Here is a 13644-nt window from a genome sequence, read left to right on the forward strand (position 1 = left end):
TAACAAGTTTCCTCTTGTCCTTTAAGAATGTCACTTTGAAAGCCCATCAAAGCAGCCATTCTTAGGTCCAGGACGTCTTTGCACAGATGAGAAGAGGGCTGTTTTTGAATGAAAAGTACTACAAGAGATTAAAAAAAATGCTCTTTGTTCTAGGGCTAGAACAAGAATCACAGTTATACCTTCTCTTGTGAAACGGTGAGCTGAGTTTTCAGTGCCTGGCTCTGCTGTTCCCAGGACTTCTGTTCCTGCTTCAAGCTGCCAACTGCATTCTCTAAGCAGCTTACTTTAGCTACCTGAAATAAGATTACATCGCTTAAGCCCGACTCGTTCAGGATTTTCTTTAACTCAATTTGACTTTGGGAGTTAAGCTAGAGGGAGTTACAGCCGCGCAGAGACGACGCAGGAGAGCAAAAACCCCCTCAGCTCCCAGCCCGAATCTCCGCACAAGGAGATCATTCTTTGGAGCGTGCATATTCGTTACGCTGCTCGAGATGGGAGTGACAGTACGCTAGGGTCGCAGTAAAAGTGCAGGAACACAGTCTTCCTTGTCCGGCTGTAATATTTATATCCAGGCCTCTTGTTCCTTGCAATGTTTGGAATTTTCTACATAATCAAATTACAGTAAAGCTGTACTCCAGAATTTAAGCTTTCTCTGTAAGACCAGCTAGGGAAAAAAAGGCAGCGGCAATTAAGCCTTTATCTGGCTTAAAGGTAAAAAAAATATATCCAGATATAAGAATTTTAACAGCACGGAGGCAATGATGGGGGTTTGCAGTTCTCTCCTACCTTATCAATACATCTGTTTAATTCCTCACTCAGCGCTTCCTTTTCTTTCTGCAGCTTTTCATTTTTAGTAATTAAGCTCGAAACTTCGTTTTGAAGGTCAGAGAGATCGGGACATCTGGGCAGCTGTGGAAAACAAACCCCTCACGGTTGCGTTTCTGTGCCGTTACCGAATTTTGCATGCACGTGTTACACAAAGCTTTCTCTTCTCCTCCGGGCCAAGCATCCCACTCCGGATAGAGCGGAAAAGAGAGGAGCGTGCTGTGGTTTGGTACCAACGACCATATGAGTATCGTTCATATGATCCAGGGCATCCTTCCTGCAACAGCAGTGCTAAGGATTCCTAATTGCCCTGTGATCCCCCGGATTCGCTTTAGGGCTGGTCTTTTCTCTGCCTCTTCTGTGAAAGGGGAAAAAAAAAACCCTGTATGGCTAACTTCTGATCCTTTTCCCGTTTGACCCAGTGCTTCAGCTTAGCACTCGGCCTTCTCCTGTTCTGCCTTTGCTCACTCCATCTTCTGTCTTTAATTACACTCAAGCCACAATCCACTCTCTACTGAATAGGCCTCATCTACTTTTGCTTTTTAAGACCATTAATAAGCCTAAGCATGGGGTGCATCAAGCAAGTGCTTTATGCTGTAGAGAAAATGACTTTGTGAAGCCCTAATCAGGAGAGCTAACTCATTTGTAGCCTTCGTTATCTATGTTTATTAGCATATATTTACAGCCAGTTGAACCATGCTTATACAGGCGATAACCAAGCCCTCCAGGAAATTCTCGGAAGTTGTGAGACATCAAAGCCTCCAGATAGGTTTGGCAATAGGAATTCTCTCCAAGAGGACATGCTGGAAGAGGCTGGTCCTTAAATGGATTTATATGGGCATCACTGGTTACACAGGGAAATGTTCCCTTGCCTATCCCGTCTGCACAGACTGGAAAAGCCCTGTCTATTCCTTGATGAGAGCTTTAAATCTTTGTCTTCCTTGTCAAAGCCTGTCTTTGTAGAATCACTGCTCTGGAAGATCTTTTGGCAAAGGTGAAGTGAAACCAAACTTACTGGAACAATTATGTGTTGTACCCGGAGACCATTTCAAGAGGATTTATATTCCCCGAATGTTACGGCCTTTCTTTTAAATCAATCAACTATTTCCAACTCGGGCAAGAGAGCAGGGCACATTAAGAGAGAGCCAGCATTGCCTGACGGCACTCAATAGGGTGCCATACCTGTTTTGTCTTCTCGAGTTCCTGCTTGAGGATGTGGTTCTCCTGCTCCAATATATGAGCTTGAACCTTCATTTTTGACAGCTCCATCTCCAAGGAGGACACCATATTTGACGACTGCAAAAAGTAAAAGGCTCAGATTTCAACTTAGGAGACACGCAGCGTAACGAAGGTTATCCAGAGGATGCTGCAGCCAGTGACACGGGCTAGAGCTGGGATGGCACTGGACTGAACAGAACAGGCACACTGGGAAATGCAGGTGGATATCTGGCATCCCTAAGCTCCATTTTCAAGGCAAACCCGCTCACTCCTACCTCCCCGCTTTGGGCTGCTGCCACGCTTTCCTTCCACCCCCACTGCCGCATGCATGTACGTTTGCAGCTAATATTTTGGAAAGTTCAGCTTTGAAAGACCACGCACAGCTTGAGAAAGGGATGCTAATGCCATAGCACCTGTGGACTCCTCAAAGTTCAACTGTTCCATACCATTAGCGACAGTGTAATCCCATACCTTTACTTGGGAGTTCTCCAGTTCCTCTTTCAGTACCAGTCTCTCCTTTTCCCAGTCTTCCAGGGTACATTTTCCTGCCTCCCTTTCCTTTTGCTTGAGCACCCTTGCCAGCTGTTGATGAAGATCCTGCACATCCGCTTGATTTTTGGAGTTCCTCTGGCTAAGTTCTGTATTTTCAGAGTCCAGCTGCTGGTTCCTGCTCTTCAGATCTGCTACCTGAATTGGGATAGCGGTCTCAGTTACGACTGCTTTTACACTGGGGATGAAGTTTTTCTTAAAAAACATTTTCTTTCTATTAAGATGATTAAAAAAACCTGACAAGTGACAAGCGTCGCTCCATTCTGAATGCTGGGGCATAGCTGTTAACTGTACTCCACGTAACAGTTGTGACCCCCGCAGCACTGCTTGCTGTATTTCCCTATAGCTATTTAACTTCCCCCATGCCTTCATTTTAGGCCAAATCAAGTAGAACCATATTTCATAGAATGTTTTGGGTGGGAAGGGACCCCTAGAGGTCACCCAGCCCAAGCCCCCTGCAGGGAGCAGGGACACCTTTAACCAGATCAGGTTGCTCACAGCCCCGTCCAACCTGGTCTTGAATGTTTCCAGGGATGTTTAGGAGTAGGAATCCTCCTGATGGCCTGTTGCATGCATGGTCAACCACAAACTTAATTTCTCATAATTGGTCTCAATTTATGTATCAGTTATGATATCAGTCATCTGGCACGCCGTTCCGTTCCTCCTTCCTTTTGCCATGCTGATGTATATTTTGAGGGGGAGCTAGTAGACCGTTCTGAGCAAGTAGAGTTTTACTAACCAATATTAAGGGGGACATGAACATAAGAGCTACTTAAACCACCTACTTTGCCTAGCGTAACAAACCACCCTTAAAATAAATGTAGGAGTCTCACAGATCCAAGCAAAGGGTCACAGCTGGCAGCATTCCTGGACCCAGCTGGCTGGGAAATCAGTAGAGCCTGAGTCACATAACCTCCATTTCCCATGGGCTGCAGTAGCATTACCCACAAAGACTACAAAAGCAAGATTTTAACTCTCTATTTCTATTAAATAAACTTTCCAAACTGACTACAGAAAGTGCTCTCCAGTCTGTAAGCTCAATGCTTGCAGTAGCGTTGCAGTTGTCTTCTGGTCACGTCAAACAAACCTCATAGCAACCCCAAAGAGTTAGCGAGAGGAGCTATCAGAAAGTTTAAATGTATATAATAGTCATTTTCTACTGCCTTCGTGACCTTCTAAGGAACAGCTTTTATGCAGTGATGACTTCTACAGCAAAGGTTACAGGCTCAGTCCATATACCTGCTTTTTCAGGTTGTCAACCATCTTCTGTACAGCCACCTTCTCCTTCCTCACAGCCTCTATCTTCTGCCTGAGGAAAAAAACCAAAAGCTAATTAACATTAGGGTCACTTATTAACATACGCACCTACAAGAACGGGCTGGGTTTTGACATCACCAGAAATGGTAATTCTGGATATTTATATATTGCTTAGCATTTCCCCATCCCTGGAGGTATTTAAAAGATGGGTAGATGAGGTGCTTAGGGACATGGTTTAGTGGCGAGATGGCAGTACTAGGTTAACGGTTGGACATGATGATCTTAAAGGTCTTTTCCAACCTAAATGATTCTATGATTCTATGATCACTGTTTTCCATAGGCTTGGCAAGTACTCGGTTCCTCACGGTATCCCACGGAGCTCTTTTCTAGAAGGGAAGAACGCTCCCAGGTTCATGGATGGTCATTGACTTGCAAAAGACCAAATCTCTGAAGTACCCTGTCACGCTGTACCTTCTAAGGCTGCACCAGCCCAACCAGCGCTGCCTTTGCTGAAGCAAGAATTGCACCAGGCCAGCTCATAAACAGCTCCTGTGTTTGTAGGTGTTACCGGGTCACCTAAACCCCTACAGTTAAGCCCCTGCTTTAGCTCTAGGAATGGGCAGGACAAGCTGGGGCAGGTGAAAAGGATGAGGAACAGACTGTCAGCCAGCTGGGTTTCCAATGGCCCCATGAAATAAGCCCATTTCAAATTTTGCAGAATATCTAACACATGAAGGAACTTTGAGAGCAAGGACGTAACCGGCATGTCCGCACCACAGCGGGAGCCTGAAGGCATACACGAGGTACGTGTCCCGTTGAATTCTTACCACATTTCTTCTTGGGATCCATTTAGCTCCCTCAGTTTCAGGCTGGAAGCACTACCTTCCTCATTTAATAAAGTCACTTCATTTTTTAGAATAGCATTCTCTTCTCTGAGCTTCTCGGCTTCGCACCTGCGGCAGAGACAGAGACAAGTGAACACTGGTTCTGTGGATCATCTAGGGAGAAAACGCACTAAAAGCCTAAGATAGCTGCAATATTTCAAAACAAAGCTCAATTGACTTATGTTATGTATGACCAGTATATGGATTTTACATTTCATTTAGGAAGAGTGCTCCCCAGTTGACTGAAAAAGGGGCTTTTTGTGCATGTGTTTGCACAGCTGGAGTTGGTTAAAGTCCAAGATACCCAGCAAAAGTTCCACGCTAACATCGTACCACACCTTTCATGGTGTAACCTTTCAAGTTACAAACAAAACAGCGTCACTAAACAGCTTAGCACCACAGTCTGCCAGGAGAGCAAAGTGTTTCCCCAGCAGTTTCTGGAGTCCAGTATGCTGGGACCTGCAGCCTGGGAAGAGCAGTGTTGCAAAGGGCCTTTTCCATCCCAAGGCAACTAGGAAGTCCTGTTTAATATCTTTATCAATGACCTGGATGAGGGGACTGAGTGTGCCCTCAGTAAATTTGCAGACAACACCAAGCTGGGTGGGAGTGTTGATCTGCTGGAGGGGAGGAGGGCTCTGCAGAGGGACCTGGCCAGGCTGGATCCATGGGCCCAGGCCAACTGAGTGAGGTTCAACAAGGCCAAGGGCCGGGTCCTGCACTTTGGTCACAACAACCCCAGGCAACGCTCCAGGTGTGGGGAAGAGTGGCTGGAAAGCTGCCCAGCGGAAAAGGACCTGGGGCTATTTGTCAACAGCTGTCTGCATATGAGCCAGCAGTGTGCCCAGGTGGCCAAGAAGGCCAATGGCATCCTGGCCTGTATCAGGAATAGTATGGTCAGCAGGACTAGGGAGGTGATTGTCCCCCTGTACTTGGCACTGGTGAGGCTGCACCTCAAATAGTCTCTTAGGGGCGACCCTGTGGTGTGTGTCAGGCTCTGCTCCCGGGGAACAGACAATAGGACGAGGGGGAATGGTCTGAAGTTGCACCAGGGCAGGGTTAGGTTGGACATCAGGAAAAACTTCTTCCCCGAAAGGGCTGTCAGGCTCTGGAATGGGCTGCCCAGGGAGGTGGGTGAGTCCCCATCCCTGGAGGTATTTAAAAGACCGGTAGATGAGGTGCTTAGGGACATGGTTTAGTGGCAAGATGGCAATGCTAGGTTAACCATTGGACATGATGATCTTAAAGGTCTTTTCCAACCTAGACGATTATATGATTCTATGAAAGCAGGAACTCTGCCACGGTGCAATACCCGACAGAACATTTCCTGCAGGAAGCTGGTGCTGAACAAGGATTAAGCCACTTGTAGCTGCTTTATGGCCTCCAAAAAAAATCCTTGCAGAAATACAGCCGTTACAAACAAGTAGGTAAAACCCATTATATTCTCCGTGTTACAGCGGTATTTACCATATCACGCACCCGGTGGATTCCTAACACTAAGTACTCCTGCTGGGAAAAAAGTTACCAGAATCCTCTACTGTTAACTTAAACATTAAGAAATATAGAAGCCCTTTTTGCATTCCAAGTAACGTTCAGTACTAGAAGGGAGAAAACAGAGTGAAGAAGCGATATTAGTAAGAGCTAAAAGCATTCTGGAAATGTTACCGTAGAGTTTTGGACATAAAAATACAGGGGTTTCTGATGTACCATAACCTACGCGCCGCGAAGGCGACTACATCTGCAGAGGGAACGGCTGGCAGGTCGCTCCTGTTTTACCATTCCTGTTAGGTCGTGGTCAGAGAGGAGCAAGTCACAGGCACGTATTTCAACCGTCGTTATCCAGAATTAATCAGCCTGCTTACTAGCAGTTAGAGTCCAAGGCACTGTTTTCTAGCCAGAGCTAATCTACAGTGGTTAATGCAGCACCCGTACGGCAGGCAGGCACGTGGCTACGAAGCGATGAGCGGGACGCTAGGTTAGTTTCTAAGCGGCGCGTTTGATTACTGTGGGGCCGGCAGGTTTCCCACCGAGTTTTGCAAGCGTACGTTACCTCAGAAGATCAACTTTTTGCTGCAGCTCAGCGCACGTGCTTTGCAAGCCCTGCGTCGCTGCGTTCCTCTCCTCTCTCTCTCCGTGGAAATGCATGGCGCTTGGGTTCACCAGGGCAGCAGCTTTCTCCTTCAGCTTTCCAGCCGGCTCTTGCAGCTCCCTCTTCCCTGCCAACGTTTCTTTCACCGTGCTGTCGCTTTGGGCGTTCTTGTCTTGCTGACCCGTCAATGCGGCGGCACGTTCTTCCAGCTTCCCAGGCTGGCATCGCAGTCTTAACTTGTCACCGCGTGCATCTCCGTTTCCTTGTGCATCTTGTTCTCGGACACCTTCCAATTCTTTAACTTTTTGGAGGAGCTGTGTGTTTTCCTCTCGGAGCTTAACACTTTCCAGTTTACTTTCTTCTAGTTTGCAATGAGGGCTTCTCAGCTTACGCAGGTTGTCTTCTAGCACTTTATTTTTTTCAACTAACTTTATCATTTCAGATTTCAGATCCTCGTTTTCCACCTGAATTTCTTCTTGTAGCGACAGAAGTTCGGCCTGGGCCATTGATCTGTCTTCTAACTCTTCAACCCTTTTCCAAAGCTGAGCTATTATGCTTTTCAGGTCACCATTTGTTGCCCCAGGAGCATGATCAAGCTGGAGAGAGGCTTCACTCAGTTCTTCAGCCTTCTCAAGCTCAACCTGCAGCTTCAAAGCATCAGAAACAAACCCTTTATTTTTGGGAGCTATTCTGTGATTTAGCAGATGAACCTTCTGCTGTTTAACATCACTGCTTATCGGTTTTGGTCTAGGAACTCTCTCAAGAGTTTTCTCGAGATCTCTCTTTTCTTGCAGAGGCCCCCAGGAAAGCAGCTCTTGATCCTTGTCACAATCCTGATTGCCATCAGCTTCCAGTGCTGCTTTAATTCCTTGCGTCTGACACACCCGCACCTGGAGCGCACGGCCACCCGTTCTGGCATCAACGCATGCTTTGGAGAAAGCTGAACCAACCTCGGTCATTTCTTCCAGCTCTGTAGTATCAGCCTCCGAAAGTGGAAGGATGTTCGAATCCGTTCCCTTGTCTGCATCTTTACAATTGCCAGGCAACCCTTCAAAAATGGGATCTAGTTCTTCTGGCAGCTGAGATGGCTCGGAGCCAGAGCCACCAGGACTGGGAGGTCGCATGGGCTCCTCTCTGGCAGCTGAGATGGCTCGGAGCCGGAGTCGGAGCCACCAGGACTGGGAGGTCGCATGGGCTCCTGCTCCACAGCTTGCAACTTGTGCTGCAGCCGGACGATCTCGGCAGCCATTCGGACATTTTCCTTCACCGCTTGCTCATGCACTTTCTGCAGATTTAAGAGGACATCAGCATCGTCTCCCAGAGGCACCGTACCAGAGAAAGAAGCAATTTTGCTCTTTGCTTTTGCATACTCATTTTCCAGGACCCTGTAATGATTTTGCAGTGCGGAAAAACTGCGCATCTCCCACTGCAATTTCTGTATTTTCCCTTGAAGGTCTGAGATTTCCAAACTCATCTCGGCCTTTTCCGATTCTGCTCTTACACAAATGTCTTTGTTTAAACTCTCCAAAGCAAGAAGCTTGGAATTGAGGTCTTCTTTCTCTTGTTTATATTCACTGTCAAGCCTCTCCATCTTTTGCCTAACCAGCTTCCCATTTTCCTCCACCACGGATATACGCTCTTCTCTGTTCTTTAGCTCTTTCTCGTGGTCATTTTGGAGTTGTCTTATTTTATCATTCAGCAGCTTCTCTTCCTTCTCAGCAGCATTCCTCAGGTCTCGCAGCTCCTTCTGAAGCTGCTCTCTCTCGCACACGAGCTTGTTCACTTCTTCCTTGAAGTTTTTCTCCAGGAGATCTTTCTCCTGGGTCAGGGCAGAAGAAACAGCCTTTTCATTTGCCAGACTTTCCTTCAGCTGCTCGTGAGCTTCAGCAACCTCCTGAGCAATCTCATCCTTTTCAAATTCCCACTGAGATTTCTCCTCCCTCTGCTGCTCGGCAAGTTCACGCAACTCTCGCTGGTAACGTCCTTCCAGATTTTGGATCATTTCTTCATATTTATTCACAAGTGTTTGTGTTTCGACAGAAAACTGAGTTTCTGCATGAGATGCTCTTCTGTTACAGTCACTTTCCATTTTTTTCCTAAACATGGTTAACATAAGATATTACTAAACTCTGGGCTGACTCAAAGAGATTCAAATGGCTTTTCAGGCTGAATAAAACAAGCTGAAAAATTACTTTTTCACCGAGTTTTAGATGAAGTACTATTTGATGGGTGCTTCTGAGAGCCACAGTTACATTTGAGGCAATTTGTTGAAACTTCAGAAATAAAAAAATCTAATTGCCTGGGTAAAGCATAACTCATTAAATGTCCTCAGAAAAGGTTTCATGTACAATATGTGCCCTTCTACGCTTGCGATCAACGTGGTGGGGGCAGATGTTCTTACCCCCACCTCTCCCCGTCACCCCCCCATGGTTTCGGTTTCTTTTGACACTCAATCTTGGCTAAATGCGTTTACCAGCCATCCCTTTACTTCTTCAGAAAAGACCAACTCTGAAAAACCCCAATGCCTTAAAAGCACAAAGCAGGGATTTGCAGAGCACAGGGATCCTGAACAGAGCTCAAATTAATCACGCCTGGTTATGCTTTAACACTATTGTTGCCTCTGGGTGAGCTAAAAAAAAAAAAATCAATATAAATATTTGCTTGAGAAAGGTCGGAAGAAAAAGCCCCTGGATAGCAGCCCAGGGTTCTGCAATAAAAGAGGTAACAGCATGGTACAATTAAGCATGGGGAGTAACTTCTACGCTAGGTTCACCTCTGTCGCCGTGCCAAGCCATCAAGGTCAGCACAGGCCAGCACCGTCCCCGCCAGCGGTGACACTCACCGTTCCTCCTCCAGGTCCCGCTGGTGCTTCCGCAGCAGCTCCTGTTGGAGCTCCTCCTTCTCCAGGGCGTGCACCTCTGCCATCCTTTTTAGCTGCTCATGAAAGCCACGTTCCAGCTCCCCCTTCTCTTCCTGCAGGGTCTGCACTAAAACTCTCATCTTTTCCTCCACCCAGACACCATTTTGAATCAGTTCTTCCCGTTCTTGACTGAACGTCTTGTTCACCTGCTCCAGTCTGGCTCTAACGTCTTCTTCGTGCTCCTGCCTCAACAGTTCTTGCAAATTGGCTTTTTCCTCAGCAAAACTCATTTTTAATTTGTTTTTCTCATCGTTATGTCTACAGTCAAGCTTTTCTTGCTGTTCTCTGAGCAGCGCCGCCTCCCCTTGCAGCTCTGCAATTTGATTTTTAAGGCCAGTTATTTGCTTTTCCATGACATGCATCTCTTCGGAGTACTTCTTCCTCAGATCCTCTTGCTCCTTTTCACAGTGGATTTTTGTCTCATCCAGCTGCTTTTCGTAATGGCTCACCTACAAAAAGGAAAAACAGACTGGATTGGTTCATTTTCTACAGAATGTTCTACAGAGATGTTTCCTCAATATTTCTGTAAACCTGGTGTAGTAGTGGACAGGTACAGTTAGACTCGATGATCTTAAAAGTATTTTCCAACCAAGTGATTCTATGATTTATTTCCATATATTCTACAGAATATTTTGATTTACACATTAGCATCTTATATTGATTTTCCCTGCAAAGAATGCTAAAGCGCTCAGCTTAATTTCTTACTGGGATAAAGATGATTATGTAGAAGCCAGTGAAATTCTTGCTTTTCCATTAAGCAAGTTTGTGGAAAAAGGAAAAGAGAAGCCACTAACAACTTTTAAGTCCTAAGCTGGTTTTGCAAATAGCAAGTGGACTCTCTTTTTCTTTCACTGATTACTTTTTCGAAACCTTCCCCAACTTAAAAGGCAGATGAGGCTTTTTTTTTTTTTTTTAATAACCCTTAAGGAAAAGTAATGATTTTAAGGTAATATTTTATCGGTCCCCTTTTCCCATTCCCATCCTAGCTTTGTCACAATGCAATGTCAGTGTACCTGTGTTAGGCCACACATGAAATGAATAGATTATAGTTCTATAATCATTATAATTAAATAACCGTCTCCCATCTGGAGGTGGGCGCTGGTCTGACAGATGCAGAAGCAGCCCGATAGGACCTCCTGACTTCTGGTCCTGAACCAACTGGGACAGGGTTTAGTGGTGGGATGGCAGGGTTAGAGGAACGGTTGGGCTTGATGAGCTTAAAGGGCTTTTCCAACCGGAATGATTCTGTGATTCTATCTCCTGCAGAACCAGCCTGGCCATCTCTACACCAGCACGCCTCTCCTGCTGAGCAGGGCAGGTCTCCCTCGCTTAGGAACACCCTGACCCTGACCACAGCGTAGGCTGGTGGTAGGTGCCGTGCTGTGCCCAAAGCTGAGCCAAGCTCACCCTCACCCGCTGGACAGGCACTGAGCAGAGCTGCCCCAGCCTCCTAAGCCCATCTCAACCCAAGCTTTCTCCATGCAGAGCCAGCGGAGATATTTCTGCATGCGTGGCAAGATGAATATGCAGATGGACACCCCAAAAATGGGGAGCTGGGTGCCCGTTTTCAGCAGCATGGGTGTCATAAAAGCAGAGTTCCCACATTCCTACAGCACAGATCGTGCTCCAACGCCACCAGACCACACAAGCGGAGCATTTCGCAATGCAGACTCCTGCCAGCAGCCTTTCTAACCCGCAATTACCCCGTGCCAGTGGGAACGAAGTGGCTAATTCAGATGCAGCAGGCTTTCAAGACGGGAAATGCCGTACTGCCTCGGAAAGGCTCTCGCTCGCTGGTGGGCAGCGTGAGGACCTACTGGGGCGTTCGTCCAGCCCTCTCCATCACACAGCAACATGCAGAAGGAGCGAGGAAAGTAGAGGTTTACATTTACAGAAAGGTTATAATCTGACCAGGAATAAGAACTCCTTCTCTAAGACTGTCCCACTTGTATGAAGAGGCTGGGAAAGTTGTGAAAGGTTTAAGTTAAAATAGTTTACCGTGTCTTCGAGCTCCTGTTTGAGGTGATGTAGATCCCTGTGATGTTGCTCCTTCATTTGTTCAATAGCCATTTCTGCCTCTATGCTCATATTTAACGGGTTGCAGTCTTCTGAACCAAGTCCTTTAAAAATAACGATATACACATTCTCAAAGCCCAGAGAGATACATTCTCAACAGAATTATTTCATCAATTTAAATTTGTTTAGGCAGCCACTTGCAGCTCTGGAATTCCCATCACACACGGGGACGAGAAACTGCAAACATAAATTTCAGCTTTGAATATAGCACAGCAGCCATTTAACGTTAAATAGCAAAACGGAGGTGGTGTTTCAGTCTCACTGTGAAGGTTGGGGCAGGTTTTTATCGAATTGCCTCTAAGATGGTATCGTAAATACCTACAGCACAGGAGTTGGTCATATAGGGGACGTGCTTTACCTTGGTCAGGCTCAATACCGCTATTGCCATGGCTTTTCATATCGATGTCAAACTCTTCCGAGAGCGAATTTTTCAGCGAAGGCCTGAGCACTTTGCCTTGGGCACGGTACTCCTCCAGCTCCGAGTGCAGCTCGTCTATCTGGTCCTGCAGCTCCTGAGGGGCGGGGGGAAAAAGAAGCCTGAGCAAAAGCATCCCAGCATCTGTCCATCACCACACTTCCACAAGGGGACATTTCGGAGGGAATTACAGTAGGTAAAGGCTTGTCAATAATCCTGCCATCGTGCCACAGTTAGCCACCCTCCCAGCAGCAAAACAACGCCCTCTGCCAGGTTCCAAACTGTGCACGTACAGACACATTTCTTGCTAAAAAAGAGCAGAAGCTTCTTCAGACTGAGAGCCTGTAGATATTCTGCCTCTACAGTGTATCATGCTCCAGGACCTTCCCCTTTATTCCTTCTTCCTACGACCTTTTTTTTAAACAGCAGTTTAGGAACATTTTCAAAAACCAGTCGAGAAATACCTCCTCGAACACTATCTACTTGAGAAAAAAAAAAAAAAAAAAAAAAATCAAATCAGAAGCAAAAGATCAAATTAGGAAAGAGATTCCCTCATTACTGCGTTTACCATCTGGTGCTCCTGCCCGCTTGCCAGCGGAATATCCCGAGCCTTTGTGCCAAATGCCACGCGCTCAGCTCAATGAGCAGGGTTTATTGGGGAAAATGAATCCCGGAACGCATAAACGCACAATTCTGCAGGTTTCAATCGTTCAGAAAGTGAAGCCTGAATACCGATTCATAGCTGACTGTACTCAAAAAAAAAAAAAAAAAAAAAATCAATTGCACATTCAAGCAACTTATTATCAAGAAGTATCAATTCAGCAAGTCTTTCTAGAAAAATCTTTGCTTTTGAACTATGACTTCCTAGCAGAGCTACGGTGCTGTTTCAGATCCGAGAGCCTTGTGCCAAGGCAGCCCTTTACTGACCAAAAAGGGCCGTGCAGAACAGACGAGCCGGACGCTCATGACGCTCAGTCATCAGAACATCGATGTGGAAACAGATATTTTGCAGGCCCACCTAAGGGAGCATTTCAGCCGTACAGGATTTGGGGAGGAGAAGACAAGCTTTACATTTTTCGATTTTAGTTTAAGAGAACGCTACTCTTTTGGGAGCCACCAAAATTCAGACCCATCTTATTTCTGCTGTTAGTTCCCAAAACTCTGAATTCAAACCAGGGCAAAATTTATTTCCCAAATCACCTCATCGGCCCCAGCCTCTCCTCCTGCAGGAAAAACTCCGCACTGCTGGGATCCAGGTCACCAAACTGAAACGGCAGGAACAGGACCCATTACTCTTCCACCAAAGAGCCCAGCTCATCACAACCCAGATGCCATTTGCAAGCAGCCCTGCAGCCTGCACCCTCTCCCCTCTGGTTTTGGGGGTTTTTTGGGGGGGGGGGGGGTTATTGGCCAA

At 46.4% G+C, this 13644-nt stretch overlaps 1 protein-coding gene across 2 annotated transcripts in view; it reads right to left on the bottom strand.

Moving 5' to 3' along the window:
• The window catches only part of NIN (ninein), a 67756-nt gene that overhangs the window by 14166 nt on the left and 39946 nt on the right, over window positions 1-13644 (bottom strand). Inside the window, exons 12-23 of one of the 2 annotated variants that reach the window (XM_009648631.1) lie at window positions 13431-13495; window positions 12174-12352; window positions 11738-11859; window positions 9662-10188; window positions 7993-8915; window positions 6781-7891; window positions 4677-4802; window positions 3832-3901; window positions 2515-2730; window positions 2008-2121; window positions 787-909; window positions 180-293 (exon numbers count right to left, since the gene is read on the bottom strand). In XM_009648631.1, the coding sequence (XP_009646926.1) occupies window positions 180-293; window positions 787-909; window positions 2008-2121; window positions 2515-2730; window positions 3832-3901; window positions 4677-4802; window positions 6781-7891; window positions 7993-8915; window positions 9662-10188; window positions 11738-11859; window positions 12174-12352; window positions 13431-13495 (3690 nt within the window). Of the gene's footprint in view, window positions 1-179; window positions 294-786; window positions 910-2007; window positions 2122-2514; window positions 2731-3831; window positions 3902-4676; window positions 4803-6780; window positions 7897-7970; window positions 8916-9661; window positions 10189-11737; window positions 11860-12173; window positions 12353-13430; window positions 13496-13644 lie in introns of both variants that reach the window. The other variant, XM_035888424.1, reaches the window with a different exon arrangement.

The sequence above is a fragment of the Egretta garzetta genome, unplaced genomic scaffold (genome assembly GCF_000687185.1).
Source record: "Egretta garzetta isolate BGI_Z169 unplaced genomic scaffold, ASM68718v1 scaffold21, whole genome shotgun sequence".
In the NCBI taxonomy this organism is placed as follows: Eukaryota; Metazoa; Chordata; class Aves; order Pelecaniformes; family Ardeidae; genus Egretta; species Egretta garzetta.